Source organism: Equus asinus, chromosome 9 (assembly GCF_041296235.1).
Source record: "Equus asinus isolate D_3611 breed Donkey chromosome 9, EquAss-T2T_v2, whole genome shotgun sequence".
Classification (NCBI taxonomy): domain Eukaryota; kingdom Metazoa; phylum Chordata; class Mammalia; order Perissodactyla; family Equidae; genus Equus; species Equus asinus.
The window spans coordinates 43,217,443-43,242,067 of record NC_091798.1 but is presented as its reverse complement, the minus strand read 5'-3'; the positions used below and the strand labels follow the sequence as shown (position 1 = coordinate 43,242,067).

General features: G+C 38.8%; 1 protein-coding gene across 1 annotated transcript; it reads right to left on the bottom strand.

The window, feature by feature from the left end:
• Positions 1-416: 416 nt before the first annotated feature.
• Positions 417-8,410, bottom strand: LECT2 (leukocyte cell derived chemotaxin 2). Its single transcript, XM_014828473.3, has 4 exons — positions 8,131-8,410; positions 6,533-6,629; positions 4,954-5,096; positions 417-869 (listed from the first exon to the last, which is right to left on the bottom strand). Exons 1-4 carry the CDS (start codon positions 8,174-8,176, stop codon positions 703-705), a joined length of 453 nt encoding a protein of 150 aa, XP_014683959.1. The 5' UTR covers positions 8,177-8,410; the 3' UTR covers positions 417-702.
• Positions 8,411-24,625: the final 16,215 nt, after the last annotated feature.

Sequence of the window (24,625 nt, the reverse complement as noted above, 5' to 3'; positions counted from 1 at the left end):
TACTTCAGGTTAGGATGGACCTCTTTCTCTTTCTAGTGCTCCTGTCATGCAGTCTTACTGAAATCTAGACTATTACATGTTTTCTTGGATCACCGTCATTCATTGCCCAAAGGATCTACCACTTGTATAGAGTGTGGGAATGTGTGGATGTAAAGACCAGCACATTCTGTTATATTCATGCAGGCAGCTCGCCCTCCAACCAGTTTGACAAACCTAAGGATATTGTTGAAGTTCTTCACTACCTTAACTCAAAAGAAGCCTCTGGGGTTTTTTTCAGTTAATATTTATTAAGTATGAGTGTGTGTCTAGCATTGTACAACACTCTATTCTTGTCCCATAAAAGCAGCTTCAGGCTTTTCCTTATTTTCAAGCAGAAAGTTAGTCTTAAAATTATCAACAATGCAGTGTGGACCAGCTTGAACTCATATGTTTATTTATTCCATGTATTCAGGACTGAGAAATATTAAAAAAAAAAAAAAACCCAAAACCAGATCCCATAGGTTACAGAAAGACTAGGGAGCCCTGAGAAATTAGTTACACTCAAAAACATCAAAGCGGCAGTGAGTTGAAATCAAAATGCTATTTCCTTTCTTGCATTCATCATGTTTCTGTTTGAACACAAATTTCTTGAAAAGCAAGATATGCATCCAGGTTTTAAGAACACTGCTTTCTAGTCAGAAGATCTGGTCCCCTGTCTTCCACTTATAGGTACGCTGTAGGATCACTCGAGTCACAGTTTTCAATATGCACATGGGATTGTATGCCAGGATAAACTTTCTGCAAGGGCAGTACAGTTCCCAGTTTTTCTCCCTTCTTGATGGAACCTTTATGTTTAATTGGCTTAACGTGTAACATTTTAATACAGAAACCTAAAAGAAAAGTAAAATTATTCATTATCTGGATTTTAGTAACCTTGAATCAGAAATTCAAAAACATAAGAACAGAAATGGGAAAAAAGACAAAAAGAAAGGAGAGTTGATTGAACTCAATGAGCGAATGGAAGTACACTGCAAAATCATCAGAAACGAAGACTAAAATTACAAGGTGCCTGAGGAAGAATGGATTCAAATTAAAATTTAGTAACGCCATTGAAGAATAGCAGAAAAACACTAGTAGCTGATAAAATTGACCCAGAACAATGTCAACTCCAAGACATATTCTAATGAAACTGTTAGACTTTAAAGAAAAAAAAAATTGAAATAACTGGCAGAAGAATACAAGTCTACCTAAATACTAAAAGAAAAACTTTTTAAAAACAGAGACCCACCAAATAGAGAAATAGAGAGTTAACAGAATACCATAATTATAACATAAAACAACATGACCATGTTGGGACCAAATATTTGAGTTATATTTATATATGTTAACTCATGTATTAAAAAGGTTTTCATATTGGCTTGAAAAACAAAACCCAATTCTATGCTGTGTACGATAAAACACAGTAATTGAAAGGCTAAAAATTAAGGCATGGGCAAAGGTTTGCCAAACAAATGGAAGCAAAAAGGAAAGCAAGAGTTATGATCCCGTTACCGGAGGGTGGAATTCAGGCCAAAAAGCATTGAAACAAGACAAGTAACACAGAGACATATATACAAAGCATCTATACAAAGCAGAGACTACAGGAGATACAAGGAGAAATAGATAGGAACCTACTAGTACTAAAGACTTTAACACATTTATGTCAATGAAAGCAGGTCAAAGGACAGGAAACATAAGTAAGGGTGTAGAAGGGTGTTGTCCAGTGTGGTAGCCACCTGCCATGTGTGGCTAGGCAGCACTTGAAATGTAGCTAACCTGAATTAGATGTGCTTTAAGTATAAGATACACACTGGATTTTGAAGACAATACCAAAAAAAGGTAAAATAATGATTTTTATATTAATTGCATTTTGAAATATTTTGAGATAGAGTTAATTAAAATATTAAGATTAATTTTACCAGTTTCGTTTTACTTCCTTAATGTGATTACTGGACACTTTAAAATTACATATGTGGCTTTTATTATATGTCTGTTGGGCAGCACTGCTGGAGAAGATCTAAACAAAATCAATAAGGTGTGTCTTATGTACATATGTTAAACAGAATATGTGCAAGACCTCTATCCTGAAAATTAATACAACAACTACATATAAGAAAGCAAGAAGACCTAAATAAATAGAAAATATAACATGGTTATTTATTGGAGGACTCATTACTTTTAAGATATCAGTTCTCAGTTTGATCTGTATAATCAATGCAAACCTGATCAAAGTTGCAGCAGGATTTTTGGTGGAAATTAACAAACTGATTTTGTAATTTATTTGGAAATGCAAGTGACCAAGAATTGCCAAGGCAATCTAAAAGAAGAACAAAGTTGCAAGACTTACTCTGTCAAATATCAAGATGTATTTTAAATTTATAGTAATTAAAACTGTATTACTCGTAGAAGATTGACAAGCTGACTGATGGAACACAGTAGAAAGACTGGAAACAGACCTACATATATTCAGACTGATTTATGACACACAATACTGTGATGCAGTAGGAGAAAAAATGGTCTTGTCAAGTGAGTGGTACTGAGTCAATTAGATATCAATATAGGGAAAAAAATCTCTATTTCATTCCTTGCACAAAAACCAATTCCAGATGGATTCTAAATCTAAAGATGAAAGGTGAAGCAATAATGCTTGTGGATGAAAACATAGGGAGAATGTCTTTATGACTTCAGGGTAGGCAAAGGTGTCTTAAACAGGTAAAAAAAAAGTGTTAACAGTAAATGAAAATATTACTAAATTGGATTCCATTAAAAATAAAGAATTTTTGCTTATTAAAAGACAACATTAAGAATGCGAAAAGGCAACCCATAAAGTGGGAGAAGATATTTACAATACGTGTATCTGACAAAGGGCTCTTAGGCAAAATATACAAAAAGCACCTACATACCAGTAAGAAAAAGACAGGAGAAAAAGGGCAGAATACGTGAATAGGCACTTTGCAAAAGACAATATCCATGTTATCGATAAGTATGAAAAGGTGCTCAATTTCATTAGCCATCAGAGAAATGCAAATTAAAGCCAAATGAGAGACCACTACCTATTCATTAGAATGACTGAAATGAAAATGTCTAGATAGATAACACCAAGTATTGTGTATGGAGCAAGTGGAACTTTCATCCACTCTTGGTAGGAGTGTAAATTAGTACACCTACTTTGGGAAACTGTGTGGCAGTATCTACTAAAACTGAAGATACACATAGACCAGTTAACCCAGCAATTCCTCTCCTGTAGCTTTCTGCCAATTGCTGAATATGTTGATTCCAGTTATACATTCTGGAACTGGGGAAATTACTACAGGGTGGATTTGTGGACATGCTGGGCTCACTGTAAGATGGACCCTAGTGAAAAACTGCGTTGATCACCTGACCCTGGAAGTCCCTAGTCTGGCTGGTGGACCACATCGACCTTTGGGGCTCAAGGAATTAGTGTCATCCCTTTGGGGGTGGCTAGAAGTAAGGTTTACAGTATAAATTCTTGGCTGTGTGACAGAGCTCTTCCTCAAAAGGACTCAGCCTCCCTTTCACTCAGGAGCTGTGGGACTGTAAACTGACTCAAGTCTGAGAGTAGGTTGGCAAGAGGGGGAAAATTTTGTGACCCATTATTGTGATGATTGAAGTCAGAATTTTGTTCATCAGACTTAGAGCATTTCCATTTATACAGATTAAATAAGGCTTTAGTAAGCTGCCCGTCTATTCAGTTCTGGAGTCACCATGATTAACTAGACAATGCTACAGACCTCTGTGCTTCAGATGACTCTGATTACTGCTTCAGCTCTCCCGCCTGTGAGGTAACCATGCCAACCCTGGCATTGGCTACTAAGTGGACCCCATGCAATGGCAGCAGTTTCTCTTATCAGTTCAGATCTACAGAGGATAGCTACCATATAGCTCCTCAAGGGTTTGGGCTTTCTCACAAAGTTTCTCACAGCCTTAGTGAGGGAGTGTCCTCCGGACCCACTCCCAAAAGGAATGCATATTTATGTTCGTTAAAAGAAATGTTCAAGAAAGTTCAGAGCAGCATTTTCATAATCACCTGAAACTGGATGCTACCCAAATGTCCATCTAGAGAAGAATGATTAAAAAGATGAAGATATATGCATATAATGGAGTACTATGCATCAATAAGAATGAAGGAACTAAAAGTACATGCAAAAACATGGATGAATCTCACAAACATGAGGTGGAGTGAAGGAAGCCCCACAAGATACTGCATGCTGCTTAATTTTATGTATTTCGTTTTCAAAAATGGGCAAAACTAAGATGTGGTGGGTTAGTGATTACCCTTGGTGGGAGTAATGACTAAAAGGTAGCACAAGGGGTTTCTAGGGTGCTGCCCATGTTCTTTTTCTTGATCTGGGTGCTGGTTACACAGGTATGTTCACTTTGTGAAAATTCATGGAGCTGTACACTTATGCTTTGTGCACTTGTCTGTGTGTGTGTTATACCTCAGTAGAATTAAAGCAAACAAACAGCAAGCCCAGTAGGAGTACCAGGAGACTCAGCTCAACCTAGAACATTGAGGCCTTTGGAAATATTTCACAGTCAACTCTCACAGAAATGCCAACACTTTTGAATTGCAGGATTTTGGTAAATGAAAGTATTTAGTCATTATAGTTGATAGTGCTGAAAGTGATTTTATTTATAGATTGTGAAGCAAAGCCACATTGGCCCCAGAAGGAAAGCCCTTCAGTCAGCTATAGAGTTAGGGGGAGTGTGTTCATAAAGAAGACGATTTCAGGGAAAGGGGTGGAACATCTTTGAAAATGCATTAGCTGTCTTAGTTTGGTACCCTAGGCCCTTTATGTTCTAGGTTTTATAATTTTCGAGGAAGTCTGAAACTTCTATGTATGGAATATTCATTAAATAAATAAGCACCAAACACGTCCAGTCTGTGCCCCAGGTATATACACCACCTCTTACCTCTTCCAGATAGCCGAACACCATTATTGATGGCATTTTTGTCTTTATACGGTTTCTCCTGGGCCACAATCATTCCGGTGAAAGGTGCATACACGGTAGATCCATCAGAGCACAAGACATCCACGCCCTGGTGAGGCCTGTGACTTTTAGGGTGTAAATAAGAATGAACAGACTGAGGAACTGCCCTGGGAACTCCATTGCCCAAGAACATGGTGTCAGCCCACTGTTCCCAGACTAGGGCATCAAAAATTGAAGCTGCTAGGACATGTTGAGACATCCTGGGTTTCCTCACTCTGTTTAACCCTCCCTCCCTGCAGGTAGTAATAACCATGTTGTAAAGATTAAAGCATTTAAGATTGTATTTGATACACAGGAAGCCTTTAAAAAATAATAGCTATTATTATTATATGGCATTTTGGGGAAATGAGGCAATCCATGTAAGTAAATGTTATAGATATCTGAATCTTGACACCTTCAAGACCACTTAGAAAGAGTTGTCTCTTTATGGGAACCTACCGTAAAGAATCATAGGTTACCTTAGTCTTATTTTTCTCTCGGTGATCCAGAAGTCATGATAAACATCATTTCCTGTATACAGTATTTTAATACAGTGAGTGATACATCCTGACTCTATTAAAGTATGTGGAGCACAAACACAGAATGACCCCAGATTATGAGATTTCTTGAGGCTGTTGTCACTGTGCCCACTCTTCTCCCTTCTAATAGGCTACTCCCTGAAAAGTCAGATTCACCAGGATTGTTAGAATGAGTGTAAAGCAACACTGGGCAGGTTGCAGGGGAAGAGCCAGTAAGTGACTGTATAAGTCAAGTGCATAAACTTTAGGGCGTGCACTACTTTAGTCTTAATTTTGGCAATTCGGAGGCCATTTTTCAGATTTCCCATCTCAGCCCTGTTCTGGGTATTTGAGTTTGCTTTGTAAGTAGTATCTGTGTAAGTGAGAGTTCCACTATAATTAAGATGGAAATAATGATGCAGTTGGACACACGGCTATTTCATCAGAAAGTGGCACTCCCACGGTGGTACTGTGTGTTGTGAAAATTGACATGTGCCCCTGACTGTCTAGAAGAAATTGCCTGCTTAGGGCCAGCCTCTGGTGCTCAGCTCCCAGAGCTGGGTCAGTAACGCCACGGTTTGAGGGGAAGAGCATCCAAAAGCCTGAAGCCTCGGCCAGCCTTCACTACCTCCAGCTGTGGTTAGCACATCCCTTAACCCCTTGGTACCTCGGTTCAAGTTGCTCATCTGTAAAATGGGATGGTAATGCTTGATTTTCTCCTCGGAAAAACCAGGTGAGATCAGTCAACGTGTGAAAACATTGAGGGAAAACACTGTGTTTGCTCCCCTCTCTTTATTCAGTGCTCTGTTCCCAACTCAGAGCCCAGACTTGAAGCAGAGTTCTTGGAAGTTGCTCCAAAGACAGTAATGTAAATTGTTTCATCTCTGAGTTTTGCCACTGTCAGAGGGAGATGATTGTGAGCACCTGGGGACATGTAGGGCAAGGACACTAAGCAAAGAGGTTAAGAGCCAGAGGAGTGTATGGTTATTTGTGAAACCCCATACCTTTGAGCAGTGTACCGGCCACAGCCATGGCTGTCACACGTCCTGATCTCATTGGAAGACTTGCCAGCACATATATTAGCCCATGGTCCAGCCAGTGCTAAAATGGAAAAACATGAGAGGCAGAATTCCTGACCTCACATATTTCTAATCTCCATTTGCCTTATGTCTCCCAGTGGGCTCAAAAATTATGTTTCCGCTATAGTTTTTTCCTAACTTTCTGTAGTTTATGGGGAGGTCTTCCTCTAACTCCTGATTCAGATATAAAAGTGGCTTTTTCCCTGGCCACAGAATTCTGTTTTATGACATATAGAGTATTCATAAACGTGTTTACTTAGAAGCAGTAAACGCCATCATTATAGTTTGTTTCCAATTATGCACTAATAAATGGTGTAAATTGTGCTTTTCAAATTTTCCTTACTCATAGCTTGGCATGGGGACCACCATGTATAGGTTAAACAAAATAATTAAATATCGTGGCTCAAAGAAATAATTTTAGAAACTCTAAAGTAACTTTGAAATGTTCCTTTATTGTTAGTCCTGTTACTCAAAACCAAGAAAATGTTTAAATTAAAGGAGAAACAAACTCTGAACTATCAGGGTTTATTTAACACTAAATAAATCTCTTTCATATTTGCAAACATGGAAGAGGGAGAGTCTTAGAAACAAGAACATGTCCAACTAATTTAGCCTAGAATGGAGTCAGGGGAGGGGGAAGGGAGGACAAACGATATGAAAAGAAGTGATATGAAAAGTTATGAAGCAGTAAAACACGCAGGAGGGGCTGGCGCTCTCAGTGTATTTTGTGTGAACTTTGCTTTAAGTGCAACTTCTCTTTAATATAGTAAGCACTTGATAAATATTCAATTGAATTAAATTTCCTAGATTTCCATTGTTAACATTCACAGAGAGACACAATTAGCAAACTCATCCTTTCACTGCAAAACTAACAAAAATAGAAGCAAAAACGAGGAACTGATAATTTGTTGATTTTCTTTAACAATATTTTACTATTCATTAATATATGTGCTATGAAGACAAGCTACAGAATATGGCCGTTAAGCATATTCTTTAAATACTTTTAAGAGATGGATTTCAAAATTCTTATACCTTGGAGCCAAGCCTCAAGTCAACACCTTGATCAAGATATAATACCATCACTTTGGCAACAAATATTTGTCCTTGGCAATTGAGGCATGTACTACACGATTTATTAATTTGTTCATTTTTCTCTCCTGCTGTGACTATTAAGGGAGTGTTCCCCTTGTCTTAATCCACACCAATCTCTGTATCAGGAATTTTCTAAATCAAATTCTTACACAAACTTTTTTGTCTAATTTTGTTCCAATTAAGTCCTAGGCCAAGATAGAAAAACTTATCTTAAAGTCCTTCCATTCCAAAGTTTTTGGTTCCCTCCCTAAAGACCTAGAATATTCAGCTGGAAATCATTGAGAACCCCCCCCATGTATGCTCTCTATTCCATTTTTAATAACCAAATCTATAAGTTTCTGTTGTGACTATGCTATTAATAACTTTAAATCTATCCTTTACATCAGTTTTTAAAGATTAGCCAAGATTCTAAAATTGTATTTTTGACTTACCAGTCGAAATCAAAACAGCCAAAAAGATGACTCCTGTGGAAAACATTTGGCTTTTATTTCACTTATGACGTTTCTTCCTCTGGTACTTATAATTGCCCCCACACTCTCTTTGAAGAATATTCAAGTTTGAATTAGTATTTTCTAACTATTTAGCCTTACAACTCTGCAGCTCTCATTTCTTTAATTTGGTGTGAGAGAGAAAAAAATCTGAGACTGGAGCAAGTCAAAGTCTAATATTCCATGGGTAGCTATTTGGTTCACCTGTAGGACTTATGTAAAAGCTTTTGATCTGAAGAAGCAGCTAATTTTATTGGAAATGCTGACTAAATATTAACAGGAAGTGATAAGGCTAGGTGAAGAGTGACTGTCCTTGAGGCTGTGGCTTCATGAATAGCTGCATTTAGAGTAAAAATACAAAGATTTGCACAGACTATAGGATAACAATTACCTCTGAGGAGGGAAGGAAATAGAATTGTGGAGGGGTACACAGTATGCTTAAACTCTAAAATACTTTGTGTATAAAAAAGAAAAATTCCAGAAGCAAATATGTAAAAATATTCATTTGTTAATTATTGGAGGTAGATACATGAGCATTTGTTTTATGATTCTCTGTACTTTTCCATATATTTCAAACATGTACCAGCACTTCCTTCTTTTTATGCTTAATGGTAGATGAGCCCTTCATGTGAGATGAATTTTCTATGGAAACGTCTCCATTTAAGTAATTTGTCACTGGCTGTGGGAGACTGAGATTTTGGCCCAATTCCTCCCCCCTCCCTGCATCCGCACCCTTGCCATGTCTCATCGGGGGCAGAGGGGCTTCCCCAACCATTCATTTGTGGTTCAGCTGTATGACTTGCTCTGACCAATAAAATGAGACAGAGGTGACAATGCATCAGAGGAGCCTGAACCCTATGGGTTCCCTGTGTATTTCCATTCACTTTCTTGTGTTCTGCCATTGCCTCGAGGACAGCATTCCCAGGCTAACCTACTGGCCCCAGGAAGAGAATGACAGTCACATGGAGCAGAGTCACCCTAGCCAAGCCATCCCAGCTGAAGCTGCCCTAGCATACTCCTTAATTCACATTAGAAAATCACCAGCTCTCAGAATTATTGAACACGATAATTACACTCCAGTGTTTTTAAGAAAATTTTAAGGGAAGTGGTTGTAAGCAACGTTCAGATGTTTGCTACATGTTAGAGATCTTTTGATTAGAAACAATGATCTGCTAATAGACAGCTTTGAATGAGATATTTATCCTCTCTGAGCTGTACGTCCTCATAAAGAAATATATGTAGAAGTCTGGTTACTTGTTGGGCTACAATTACGGAAGGGCACTTAACTTTTGCCAGATGTAGTCAACTGTCAGCATTATAAGTTGACCTCTCATTTCTTCCCCATGCCTCATGCCTCATGCCTTGACCATTTTATTTTTCTTAGCACTTTTGCCAAAGATAGAGAGGGCCAGGAGGAGGAGGAGGAGGAGAAATTCAAACTGGCTGTAATTCAAGTTTGAAGGCAGTGGTGATAAAAAGCATTTTTCCTGTATTGAGACTAACTAAGGGTACCTGCCTCTTTCAGCACAGTGTTCTCATCTCTAGAAAAGCTTGAGATGAAATAGTGTGAGAGTTCACCCAATGCAAGTCTCAGTTGATCCTGTCTCGTCCCTGCTTCTCTGTAACTACGTCTTCCGCTTCCTATGAAGTAGGTAGTGAGCTCATGTTGAAATAGCGAAGTGAGGGGACTGGCCATATTCCAGGAGTTTATGAACAAATCGATTCTGATAAAAACCACTGAATCGTACACTTCTCTCTGCTGAGCCAGAGAAAATAATTGGTTTTCTTCTCTTAAGGCTAATTGTGTCCTTTTGTGGATAATTTATTTATTGATTTTTAAGAAGTAGCCGTATTTATTGTTCTGATTATATAAGTAATACATTCTTACTGCAAAAATTACCCCCCAATTCCAAAAAAGTACAAAATATTCCCCAATAACGTTTTGGGTGTAAGTGTTTCTCTTTTTACTTTTATCTAATCTCTCATCAGGAAAATCTTGTTTTATTCAATAGGTACCATCTTCACCTGAGCCTAGCACTAAAAGTGAAATGCAAGAAAAGACTAAAGATTGTAATAGAACACTAAATAACAGAAGAGTTAAAGTGTTGGATATGTCTGAGTGCTTCCATCTGGGCAAAATTTATGTGAAATCTTTTTGGTTTTCCTTAGCTGTGGGAATAATGGGTGAGAGGGTGTGGAAATCATTTCTTCAGTGTCTTTCATCTTCAATTTGATCTACAGTTTGGAGGCCTTTGTGAAAGGGATGAGGCCACTGTGCTTTGCAAAGGGTCGTTGGCCTGGGTGACCTGACTAAACACACTGGCTGCCGCCCTCTCTCCTCCTCTGTGCTTCACTGGAATGAGCCCACTTAGAAACAGCACGCTGTGTTAAGGTACTGATTTATTAACCAAATGCATTCAGAAACCTGAAATATGTCCAGAACCGTTCTACTAAAGTCCACTTAGTTGTGACTGGAGTGAAGAAGGCACTAAATACATACAATTTGGCTTGTGGAAGCCTTAGCATAATGAGCTCCCACTTGGTTTCTTCCATCGCTGACTTGAAAATGCTAAGTAAACGTTTAAATCATTCATTCCACCCGCCCCGACCCTCCTCCCACAAATCCTCTGTGCTGATAGAGAGAATGGAAATAATTACAAGTATGAGACATTAGTCACCACGGCTTTGGGAGGTGAAATAAGCAAGGGAACCGGATTTAGTTACAAAAATAATTTTAATGTGAAGAATTGTTTCTAAGTTTTCTATTCTATGGGTTGGTTGACTTATCCTAAAAGACAGGAACCCAAAGAAGCATTTTCTAATAAGCCATTTCCTTTTTCATTGATGGAATAATGGAGGGGACAGATTGTGATTCTTACAATGGAGTATTAGGTTTGATTTGCTTTAAATTAAGTTGTAAATTATTGAAGGTGAAAAGCTCCCTTTATGAAACGTGAACACACAATACAACTTTGTGTCACGTCTAATGCAATACTTCAGGATTAGAGGGATGTGGCCAGGAGGTTTTCTGGCTAGAGGCCCCTGAGGGAGCATTATCTAAGACACAGTGGCAGTATATATACGTAGTTCTCCCTTAGCAGCGGTTTCACTTTCTATGGTTTTGGTTACCCGTGGTCAACTATTGTCCCAAAATATTAAATGGAAAATTCCAGAAATAATTCATACATTTTAAATTTCATGCTATTCTGAGTAGTGTGATGAAATCTCTTGCTGTCCTGCTCCGTCCCATCTGGGACATGAATCATCCCTTTGTTGGATCCCCAACCGTCGACGTCATCTGTTCCTGACATCCAAACATAGACATTGTCATGGCTTAATGATCCACCTTCTAAGGTATCGTCACTAGGTCAATAGTAGCCTAATGCTACATTACAATGCCTACGTCACTGACCTTACTTCATCTCATCACATAGGCGTTGTATCATGTCACATCGTCACATCAAGGAGGAGAGTACAGTACAGTGAGTACAGTACAGTAAGATATTTCGAGAGAGAGACCACATTCATGTAGCTCTTATTACATTGTTATAATTGTTCTATTTTATTATTAGTTATTGTCATTCATCTCTTACTGTGCCTAATTTATAAATTAAACTTTATCATAGGTATATATAGGAAAAAACAGTGTATACAGTGTTCGGTACTATCCACAGTTTCAGGCATCCACGGGGCGTCTTAGAATGTATCCCCCATGGATAAGGGGGACTACTGTACCATTACTTTCCTGGCTATGACCAAGGCAGACATTACTAATCAAGCATGATAGTCTGTCAAACTACACTCAGACATGTCCTCATGATCTTGCTTATCACAAAATCTTTCCCAACTATTAGTGTGTTGAAGTTAACATATGGACTAAACTCTACTTGTCATTCTTGATTGAGGTGAATTTACCTTAATCTAGAGTGTGGCCCTTAGTTTTTTCAGTGTCTCAGACTCAGACTCAGGGAAAGTGATTCAAGTTCATTAAGTTACCGGAAGCCAAATAAATGAACACAGAGACAGGTAGATGATAGATAGATAAATGGAGGTGATTATCAAAGGAGATGATTCCTCTCTACTGGTGGGATGTGCTCCCTTCTTGCTGTTAGAATCCTTGGGAAAGTGGTTTGATGAATGTGGAATGGAAGCTAAAAGAGATGAAGAATTTTAAGGGCTTTTCCAAGCAACTGTGTGGTCCAATCTGAAATCTCTTTCCTTTCCCCTGATAAATGGACTAGAAAATATTTCTCCCTTGGGTGACACCAAATGGGCCCATGAACTTCTGGCATCTTAATCCCTTTCTGGCTCCCTAGGCCCATGTTTTTCAAGTGGGAGTACCCAGAGGTGGGTCAGGTAACAGAAGAAGCCAGAGGATAAACATGGTGACAGAGTGTCAGTTTTTCTTTAGGATTAGGAATGGGGCAAGAGGAAAAAGAATAATCACTATATATAGTAAATGTGTGTGTTTTTTTATATCTGCTAGTATATTAAATCTTTTTTTAATTGAGACTGAATTCAAATAACATAAAATTCACCCTTTTAAAGTAGTCTATTCAGTGTATTTTAGTATATCCACAGAATCGTGCAGTCTTTACTACTATCTAATTCCAGAAAACTTTCATCACCCCAAAATGGAAAACCACACATATTAGCAATCACTCCCCATTCCCTACTATCTCCAGCTCCTGGCAGCTATTAATACACTTTTTCTCTCTGTGGATTTGCCTATTCTGGACATTTCATATGAATGAAATCATACAATATGTGGCCTTTTCTGTCTCGCTTCTTTCACTAAGTATAATGTTTTCAAGGTTCATCCAAGTTATAACATGTATCAGTACTTTATTCCTTTGTATGACTAGATAAAAGTCCATCAAATGAATATACTATATTTTGTTTATCCATTCATTAGTCGATGGACATTTGGATTGTCTCCATTTGGGGCTATTATGAATAATGCTGCTATGAACATTCATGTACAAGTTTTTGTGTGGACCTGTGTTTTCAGTTCTCTTAGGTATACACCTCGCAGTGGAATTGTTGGGTCATGTGGTAACTCTGCATTTAACTTTTTGAGGAACTAGTTAACTAATTTCCAAACTGAGTGCATCAATTTACATTCCCACCAGTAATGTATGAAAGTTCCAGTTTCTCTACATCCTCATCCTCACCAACACTTGCTGTTATCTGTCTTTTTAATTATAGCTCTCCTATAATTGGTGGGTGTGAAGTAATATCTCATTTTACTTTTGATTTGAATTTCTCTCATAACCAATGAGGTTGAACATCTTTTCATGTGCTTATTGCCCATTTGTATATCTTCTTTGGACAAAAGTCTATTTAAGTCCTTTGCCCAGTTTTTTTTTTTTTTTTTTTTTGAGGAAGATCATCCCTTAGCTAACTACTGCCAATCCTTCTCTTTTTGCTGAGGAAGATTGGCTCTGAGCTAACATCGGTGCCCATCTTCCTCTACTTTATATGTGGGACGCCTACCACAGCATGGTGTGCCAAGCGGTGCCATGTCCGCACCTGGGATCCGAACCTGCGAGCCCCGGGCCGCCGAGAAGTGATACGTGCACACTTAACTGCTGTGCCACTGGGCTGGCCCCTGCCCAGTTTTTAATTGGATTGTTTATCTTTTTATTGTTGAATTGTAAGAGTTTTTAAAATATATTCTGGATATTAGATCTTTGTTAGATATATGGTTTGCAGATATTTTGTCTCATTATATAAGTTGTCTTTTCACTCTCTTGATAGTGTCCTCTGAAGTACAGAAGTTTTTAATTTTAATGAAATTTAAGTATCTATTTTCCATTGGCTGCTTGTGCTTTAGATGTCATATCTAAAAAAACATCACCTAATCCAAGGTCATGACGATTTATGCCTATGTTTTATTCTAAGAATGTTATAACTTCCTCTCTTGCATTTAGACGTTTGATCCATTTTGAGTAATTTAGCATATGGTGTGAAGTAGAGGGTCCAAATGCGTTTTTTTGTATGTAGATATCCAGTTCTCCCAGTACCATTTGTTAAAAAGACTTATTATTTCCCCTATTTAGTTCTTTTGACCCCCTTGTTGGAATTCAATTGTCCACTTTGGACTCGATTCTATTTCATTGATCTATACGTCTATCCTATGCCAGTACCACACAGACTTGATTACTGTAGCTTTATAGTAAATTGTGAAATCAGGAAGTTCGAGTCTCTTCCAACTTTTTCTTCTTTTTCAAAATTGTTTTGGTTATTCTGGTTCCCTTGCATTTCTGTATGATTTTTAGAATGTCAGTTTCTGGAAAAAACTGAAAGGCAGCTGAAGTTTTGATAGAGACTGAGTTAAATCTGCAGGTCAATTTGTTAAATGTCTTACTAAGTATTTTATCCTTTTTGATGCTATTGTAAATGGAATTGTTTTCTTAATTTCTTAATTAATTCTTAATTTCATTTTCAGATTGTTCATTCCTAGTGTAAAGAAACACAACTGCTTTTTGTATATATATATATATATATCTTGTATCCTGCAATCTTGCTGAATGTTTATTAGCTCCAACGCTTTTTATTTTTTGATGGATTCCTTAGAATTTTTTATATAACAAGGTCGTGTCGTCTGCAAATACACTTTTTTATTTCTCTATCACTGCTTTCTTTTGTAGTCAATAGATATTTTCTAGTGTACCCTTTAATTTCCTTGTCATTTCTTTTACTATATATTTTTAGTTATTTCCTTAGTGGTTACCTTGTTGATTATAACTTAACTTATAACCATCTGGTTCAGATTAATACCACCTTAATTTCAGTAGAACACAAAAACTTTGCCCCTAAATAGCTCCATTCTTTCCCTCCTCTTTTGTGCTTTGTCATACAAACTACACCTTTATACATTGTGCGCCCATCGACATGCAGATTTCTAATTCTTGCTTTATTTACTTATGTAGTTACTTTACCAGTGTTCTTATTTTTTCACATGGATTCAAGTTCCAAGTGTAGCGTCCTTTCATTTCACCCTGAAGGACTCGGTTAGCATTTCCTGTAGAGCAGATCTGTTAGCAAAAATTCTCTGAGTTTTTGATTATCTGGGATTGTCTTAACTTCTCCTTCATTTTTGAAGGATAATTTTGCCATATCCAGAATTCTTAGTTAGCAGGTTGTTTTCTTTCAGTACTTTTCTTTAGGTACTATGTCATCCCGCTGCCTTCTGGGCTCCATGATTTCTGGCGGCCAATCAACTGTTAACCTCATGAGAGTTCCTTGTATGTGAAGAAGTCCCTCCCTCTCATTGCTTTCAAGATTCTGTTTTTGTCCTTGTCTTTTGATAGTTTGATGCTGATGTGTCTAGTCTGTGAGTTTTAGTGTGTCTTACCTGGATTTTGCTGAGCTTCTTGATTGTATAGATTAATCTTTTTCATCAAATTTGAGAAGGTTTTAGTCATTATTTCTTTAAATATTCTTTCTGCCCCTTTCTCTCTCTCTCCTGTCCTTCTGAGACTCCTATCATACATATATTGGTGTTCTTGAGGATACCTCACAGGTCTCTGTTTCTGTTCGTTTTTCTTCTTTCTTTTTGTTCCTGAAACTGGATAATCTCAATTGACGTATCTTCAAGGTTGCTGATTCTTTTCTCTGCCTGCTCAAATCTGATGTTGAGCCCCTCTAGAGAATTTTTTATGTCAGTTATTGTGTTTTCCAACTCTGGAATTCTTACTTTTTAAAATATATAAATATGTGTCTATATATAATTTCTATCTCTTTATTGAAATTCTCTGTTTGGTGAGATAGTGTTCTCATACTTTCCTTTAGTTCTTTATACTTGATTTCCTTTAGTTCTCTGAAGATATTTAAAGTGGCTGATTTATAGTCTTTGTCTAGTGTGTTCAACATCTGGTTTTCCTAATGACAGCATCTGTTGGCTCTTCTCTGTGCTCAGTCCTTACATGAAGTTGTCTGGCTGTATCTGGCTACCAGAGCCATGACCCCATGGAGAGTGCTTGTACTTATGCAGAACATAAATATTCTCACTTTTTCTACCCACTGTTGCTAACGGCAGAGGATCAGAAATGAGGAGGCTCCTCCCTGCATCTCATTAAATTACAGTATCTGCCTTCACAGCTGACAAGCACTAATATTTTACCTAAGGTTGCTTTCAAGAACTCTTGTGAACTGATTGACTCTCTGTCTCTGGCATACCTTTGTAGCTAAAAGACATTGGTGGTTGTCTACACAAAATAAAATAAGATCACTCTAGATTGTGAGATTTAAATTAGACATGAACTTTCCCCAGTGAAGGTTTTCTTTATCCCATTGGGTACAAATATGCAACCAAGGAAGACTCTATACCTTCTCATTATTTAAATCCATTCTTTTCAAATGAGGGTCTTTTAGTTTTAAAATCCTGCCTGAGAATTTTGACTAAGGACTGACCATTTGATTATAAGATTTCAGAATGTACTAAGCCTCAGTCAATAGACAACTCTCACTCTATCAAATGCTTACAGGTCCACAGTGGGCATATTTCCTCACCCAGTTTCACCATCTGCTAGTACTTTGACCAACAGAAAGCAAACAGCCCAGGGCCACCTAGGGAAACACAGACTTAGATCACCCCAAACCATGGTAAACAGATGTGATTAGCCCACTGAGCTTTGAACCCTGAAATTGCACCACACACAGACATGGTCAGAGCATTGCCAGAGGTTACAACACACACATTCTTGGCACCATTGTTCTGATTGACTCAGACCAGCTGACCATATTAAACTGAGTGGTAAATGAATTATCACAATGGAAGAAATGATGCTTTCCTATTCAGGGATTAAAATGTCTCTCTAGGGGCTGGCCTGGTAGTGCAGTGGTTAAGTTCACACGTTCCGCTTCAGCAGCCTGAGGTTCACTGGTTTGGATCCTGGATATGGACCTACGCACCGCTTATCAAGCCATGCTGCAGCAGGCATCCCACATATAAAGTAGAGGAAGATGGGCACAGATGTTAGCTCAGGGCCAATCTTCCTCAAAAAAAAAAAAAAAAGTCTTTCCAGCTATTGATACTTCCTAAAAAAGAAACTGTCGACATAAATGACTTTTAAAGTTACAGTACTACTTTGCTGTTCAACAACTCAAGCCATCACACACTCAGTGAGCAGTGTGTGCAAGGCACTGAATTGCTGTGAGAACATGAAGATGAGTAGGGAGGCAAGCAGGCCAGGAAACACTGACAACCTTGGACAGGGGAATGAGGGTGAGTGTGGGCCAGGAGGAGTGAAACAGGTTGACGGAGTGTTGCTTGTCCTGTAGCTGCCTGAGCCCATGAAGCACTTCAGAGGGCCTTGTAAATCAAGCCTAATCCCCCAGTTTGCTTGTTTCCAGCAATAAAGATGGAATTTTTGAATTTCATTTGACTCTAGGGAGATCTGGAACTGCTCCAGGAATATTTGTGTTGGATGCTATGAGAGGGGATAGGGAAGTAATTATTGGATATTTAAGTACGTGTGTGCAAGGACTAGATACATTTGTGTTTTTATCTGTTTTCAAAATTTACTTAAAAATTGTTTTATGAGAACGTATATCAGAGATATAAAACAATTTTTTCTGTTATTGCTAAATAGGAACTATCAAGAAAAGGACCTTGGTTGGATTTGTTGGACATGAAAGACAGACTGTGACCTTCAGAGTCGATCACTCTAGCAAAACTGAACCTTAGTCCGACAGCAGGGTAAACAGAGGTTTTCAGGGGAAATGCAACAGTCATAGCCTGGAAATATCTTTTGTACTTCCAAATTCTGATAATTTCTTTCTGCTGGAGATGTTTTCTCTCTGCATTTAACAAAAGGATACCCATCTGTATTAGTCAGGGTTCTCCAGAGAAACAGAACCAAAAGGCTGTGTGTGTATATAAAATAGCAATGTATTTTTTCTATATACAGAATATATATATGCACAAAATAACCCTCTCTATATTATACAATAAAGAGAGAGAGTTATTTTGAGGAATTGGCTCATGAGATTGTGGAAGCTGGGAAGTCTAAAATCTCCAGGGCATGCGGGCAGGATGAAGACCCAGAAAAGAGTTGATGTTGGAGTCCAAAGGCAGTCCGGAGGAAGAATTCCCTCTTCCTTGAGGGGCCCCCATCTTTTTTCCCTTAAGACCTTCAGCTGATTGAATGAGGCCCACTCACACTACGGAGAGTAATTTGCTTTACTCAAAGTCTACTGATTTAAATGTTAATCTAAAAAATACCTTCACAGAGACATTTAAACTAGTGTTTGACCAAATTATCTGGGTACCGTGGCCTAGCCAAGTTGATACACAAAATCAACCATCACACCATCCTAGCACCTTTGCTCCAGGACTAAGAATGTAACTGCGTGCTTTGACTTCAAGAGCTGAACTAGAACAGAAGCAAAGCTTGGCGTGTTATGGGAGCCTTCGCTGCACTTCAGGAAATTTCATTTTGTTGGTTTAATTTATGGAAGCTTTATATACCTAATTACATCTCGCTGAAAACTTGCCTTATGATCTGTCCAATTTAAAACTTTTGATGAGGAGTTAGAGGGCAAGTAGGACATAATGAAAGTGATTGAGCCAGGCACGCATCCTTAATTCTCACGTTTCATTAGCATGTTTTGCATCTTTGTGAGCACTCTGCACATCTCTTTGCATTTTACCTGTGCCAAACTATATAGACCAGAAAGGCGAGCAGAGCAGAGCGAGGAGCGGGTGGTGTGCTAGAGCAGACAGAACCCCATGAGGGAATATGAGTTCAGGTTAGCCCAAGGCCCCCACATTTTCAATAGCAAATGGCACAGGCTGTTCGTCTTATCATTTAAAAGCAATGTTAGTTGGAAGAGGGATTTCTGGCCCATGGTTTTTGAAACAAAAATCACCTACTTTGTGGCTTAGTGTTTTTATTGATCATTATTAAATATTTTGAAACATATTTTCATTATCAAAAGTTACAGTTTATCCTTTTCTTCCCAAAACCTTGTGAAAAAATTGAAAATGTTGCTTTGCCAAAATTAGAAGGGTTACACGTGAATCCTCCATTTAACAGTTCAGGGGACTTCGTTCCTTGGTGTGTTTCTTTTAGAGAGAACAAATCACCTTTTTCGTTTTGCGTTTGCTACCTCATTTGTTTCTGCTCTTCGTTTGTACCCAAACTGAAGCTCACACAGTTTAAGTGATGACTGTCTGGTTGTGACTCCTGGGAAGCTCTCTTCTACCTCTGTTGTCCTGTCTCCAAGGATGGTCTCTCTGAGATAACTACTAACTCCTGGCCTTCAGAACCACAGGAGCTCCAGGTCTGAATATGGAGGATAGAGATTTTCCTTTGGTTTTTATTTTATTTTATTTTTTAAAATTTTTTTATTTATTTATTTTTTTAATTTTTATTTTTTTCGGATGTACATCATATTTGAAATTCTGGATACATTACATCCTGTTCACCACCCGAACACTAATTATAGTGCATCCTTTCACATGTGACCCTAATCACCCCTTTTGCCCTCCCCCCTCCCTCCTTCCCCAATGGTAACCACCAGTCCAATCTCCAATGCTATGTGTTTTTTTTTTTTTGTCGTTTTTATCTTCTACTTATGAGTGAGATCATATCGTATTTGACTTTCTCCCTCTGACTTATTTCACTCAGCGTAATACCCTCAAGGTCCATCCATGTTGTCACAAATGGCTGGATTTCGTCATTTCTTATGGCTGAGTAGTAGTCCATCGTGTATAAATACCACATCTTCTTTATCCATTCGTCCCTTGATGGGCACCTAGGTTGCTTCCAAGTCTTGGCTATTGTGTATAATGCCGCAGTGAACATAGGGGTGCAAGTATCTTTATGCCTTTGTGTTTTCAAGTTCTTTGGATAAATACCCAGCAGTGGAATAGCTGGATCGTATGGTAGATCTATCCTTAATTTTCTGAGGATACTCCAAACTGCCTTCCACAGTGGCTGCACCAGTTTGCACTGCCACCAGCAGTGAACAAGGGTTCCCTTCTCTCCACACCCTCTCCAACATTTGTTGTTTCCTGTCTTGTTAATTATAGCCATTCTGACGGGAGTGAGGTGAGACCTCATTGTAGTTTTGATTTGCATTTCCCTGATAGCTAATGATGTTGAGCATCTTTTCATATGCCTGTTGGCCATCTGTATTTCTTCTTTGGAGAAATCTCTGTTCAGATCTTTTGCCCATTTTCTAATTGGATTGTTGGTTTTTTTGTTGTTGAGCTGTATGAGTTCTTTGTATATTTTGGATATTAACCCCTTATCTGATATGTGGTTTGCAAATATCTTCTCCCAATTGTTAGGTTGTGTTTTCATTTTGTTGATGGTTTCCTTTGCTGTGCAGAAACTTTTTAGTTTGATGTAGTCCCATTTGTTCATTTTTTCTTTTGTTTCCCTTGCCCGGTCAGACATGGGACTTGAAAATATGCTGCTCAGACCAATGTCATAGAGCGTACTGCCTATGTTTTCTTCTAGAAGTCTCATGGTTTCGGGTCTTACATTCAAGTCTTTAATGCATTTTGAGTTGATTTTTGTGCATGGTGTAAGGGAATGGTCTACTTTCATTCTTTTGCATGTGGCTGTCCAGTTTTCCCAACACCATTTATTGAAGAGACTCTCCTGTCTCCATCGTATGCTCTTGGCTCCCTTGTTGAATATTAGCTGTCCATAAATGTGTGGGTTTACTTCTGGGCTCTCAATTTTGTTCCGTTGATCTGTGTGTCTGTTTTTGTGCCAGTACCACGCTGTTTTGGTTACTATGGCTTTGTAGTATAATTTGGAATCGGGGAGTGTGATACCTCCAGCTTTGTTCTTTTTTCTCAGGAATCCTTTGGCTATTCAGGGTCTTTTGTTGTTCCATATAAATTTTAGGATTCTTTGTTCTATTTCTGTAAAAAATGTTGTTGGAACTTTGATAGGGATTGCGTTGAATCTATAGATTGCTTTAGGAAGTATGGACATTTTAACAATGTTAATTCTTCCAATCCAAGAGCATGGAATATCTTTCTATTTCTTTGTGCCTTCTTCGATTTCTTTCAACAATGTCTTATAGTTTTTGGTGTACAGATCTTTCACCTCTTTCGTTAAGTTTATTCCTAGGTATTTTATTCTTTTTGTTGCAATTGCAAATGGGATTGTATTCTTAATTTCTCTTTCTGCTACTTCATAGTTAGTGTATAGAAACGCAACAGATTTTTGTACATTGATTTTGTATCCCGCAACTTGACTGTATTCCTTTATTATTTCTAAAAGATTTTAGTGGACTCTTTAGGGTTTTCTAGATATAAAGTCATGTTGTCTGCAAGGAGTGACAGTTTCACGTCTTCTTTTCCAATGTGGATCCCTTTTATTTCTTTTTCTTGCCTGATTGCTCTTGCTAGGACTTTCAATACCATGTTAAATAAGAGTGGTGACAGTGGGCATCCTTGTCTGGTTCCTGTTCTTAGAGGGATAGCTTTCAGTTTTTCTCCATTGAGAATGATATTTGCTGTGGGTTTGTCATATATGGCCTTTATTATGTTGAGGTATTTTCCTTCTATACCCAATTTATTCAGAGTCTTTATCATAAATGGATGCTGTATCTTGTCAAATGCTTTCTCTGCATCTATTGAGATGATCATGTGATTTTTATTCTTCATTTTGTTAATGTGGTGTATCACGTTGATAGATTTGCGGATGTTGAACCATCCCTGCATCCCCATAATGAAACCCACTTGATCATGATGTATTATCTTTTTAATGTATTGTTGTATTCGATTTGCTAGTATTTTGTTGAGGATTTTTGCATCGATGTTCATCTGTGATATTGGCCTGTAATTTTCTTTTTTTGTGTTGCCCTTGTCTGGTTTTGGTATCAGGATAATGTTTGCCTCGTAGAAGGAGTTAGGAAGCCTCCCTTCCTCTTCAATTTTTTGGAAGAGTTTGACAAGGAGGGGTATTAAGTCTTCTTTGAATGTTTGGTAGAGATTTTCCTTTGTATGCCTCATATTCGCTTAAAGCACAGAATGCCCAAAAGCAAAGATAGTGCTCTCTTCTGCGAGAGACTGAAAACATAAGTCTTACCTGAGGACGTGATGTGTGAAGGTGAGGGGTCTAGAACATGCATGGAGAATAAGTGACAATAAAGAAACATTTTAAAGTGGAGACAAGGTGTGTTGGAGGGCTCATGTAAAAGGGTCTCAGCCTTCTGAGATGGGATAAGTAGAAAATATGATGGTGGTGAGGAAATGACCAAGAGCTTGAGATTAAGCACAGTTTGGACTGGCTACTATAGCTGAGACATGGGAAATGAAGAAAAGGATTGCCAAGCAGCTGGGGCCCGGAAAGCCAGGCTCTGAGACTCTCCAGCAGTCATAATGCAGTGCCCAGGAGTGGGAGCAGATGACATGACAAGCAGAGGGAGGTCACAAGGTAGCTAAAGCCCAGGGTTGACAGGCTTGATTGGAAGAGATGACCTTGAGTTCTAGGCTAGACAGAGAGGCAAGAAAGGAGCCAGATGGGTAGGTGGGAGAGGTTTGAGAAGCTAAAGTCATCATGAGCTGCGCCGTGGCAGGACCACTCTGAATACTCTCTTTCTCTCCATGGAGCTCTTCCTGCGTCAGCCTCCACCATGCATCCTTCTGAGTCTGCCTTCTCTGAATATTTCTTTTCATTTCCCTCCACTCAAATGCCCTTCCCATCCTTCAGGTTCAGGTCAAGTCCTACTTACTCCATGAAGTTCTCCTAGCTGTTTCTAGATTTGTCAGCACCTCTTCTAGAAACTCCCCCAGAACTTTTTTCTGGGACACAAATTATTTCAGCATTAGAGTCATATATTGTATCCATTGTATATATCTCATTGTCTTGTGAAGATGTGCAACCTCTCCAGGGATAAGAACTGAGTCATGTGCTGCTTTTATTTCCCTAATGTGGTTAAACACCATTTGAACACAAATATACTCAATTAAAAAAAGTGTTGGATGGAGCTGACCCCGTGGCCAAGTGGTTAAGTTGGCGCACTCTACTTCGGGGGCCGGGGTTTCGCTGGTTCAGATCCTGGGTGCAGATATGGCACCGCTCATCAGGCCACATTGAGGCAGCGTCCCACATGCCACAACTAGAAGGACCCACAAGTAAAAAGAAAACATATACAACTATGTACTGGGGGGGTTGGGGGGAGAAAAAGCAGAAAAAAAAAATAAGATGGGCAACAGTTAGCTCAGGTGCCAATCTTTAAAAATAAAAAAAAGCCAAAAGTGTTGGTTGATTATCCAATAAATGGCATTACTCCCATACTCTTATTTTGAGACTATTTGGTGGATTTTTGTCAGATTTATGATATTTGAGAATTTGCAATATGTTGTCCTAGTCACTCATGAGAAGATCAAAATATATGTCAAATAATTATTATCTCTAATGTTATTTATCTCTATGAACCATTTGATTCCAATAAAATCTTTATGGGAGAAGGGATCCCAAGCATTTATTTGCAGAGTTATTAAATTATGATAGAATGGAAAGAACTAAGACTCTCTCCAGACACTTTATATTTTCTTGGCTTAAATATAGAGCAAGTTTGTACTTCCTATTAATATAATGACCTGCACCTAACAACAGATAAATAATAAATTATAAGTTACGATGAAGGAGAAAAATTAGTGTATTGTACAGAAGAAGATAACTTCTCTGTATGGACCAAAATGGCTGCCAACAGGGCAACTCTCCTCTAACGAGCTGGTGGCCTTGGACGAGGCACTTGCTCTTTCTTCACCAGTTTCCCCGTCCACGAGCTGCACGAGGGGACTTTTGGTTAACTTAAGCAGCGTAGAGCTGTTGGAACCCCTGCGACCAGCAAGTCTGCAAGGCCGCACGGTGGCCTTCCACTAGTGGGCGCCATTGAGCAGACGTCAGAGCCTCAGCCTCTGCCCCCTGGAGCAGCCTGCGTGCATTTCCCGTCCTGACTGACGCATTTGAGTCTGAAATGGCGCCGGGTTATGAAAGTCGTTGGCAGAATTCGATTCCATCAGCTCTTCCAGAGGTCTTCCCTGGCCCTCTGGTTTTGAGTCATGCCCGCGCTGGAAGCTTGCAGTTTTGCCACCACAGCCTGTTGCCATCGAAACGGTGTTCGTCCTTTGTGGAAAATGCTGATCCTTACAGTGCACTGCTGTCTTTCTTAATAGGGCAGTTGATCTCTTTCTATATGCTAAAGGCAGGTATCCACCTCCCTGGGCTCCTGGGCAAATTTTCACAGACAAAATCTTAGAGATGACTTAAGTTGTAGAAGTTCAGAGCAGAGGGAAAGCTTAGGAATGACTCTAGCCAAATCCTCTTGTTTCCAGAAGAAAGTCAGGTCCAGAGAGGAGAAGTGACTGGTCCAAAGCCACTGGTCCGAGCCCCTCCGGGAGTGAGCCTGGCCTGGAACCCAGGGATAATTGTGAGGCGCACGTAGAACCAGAAAG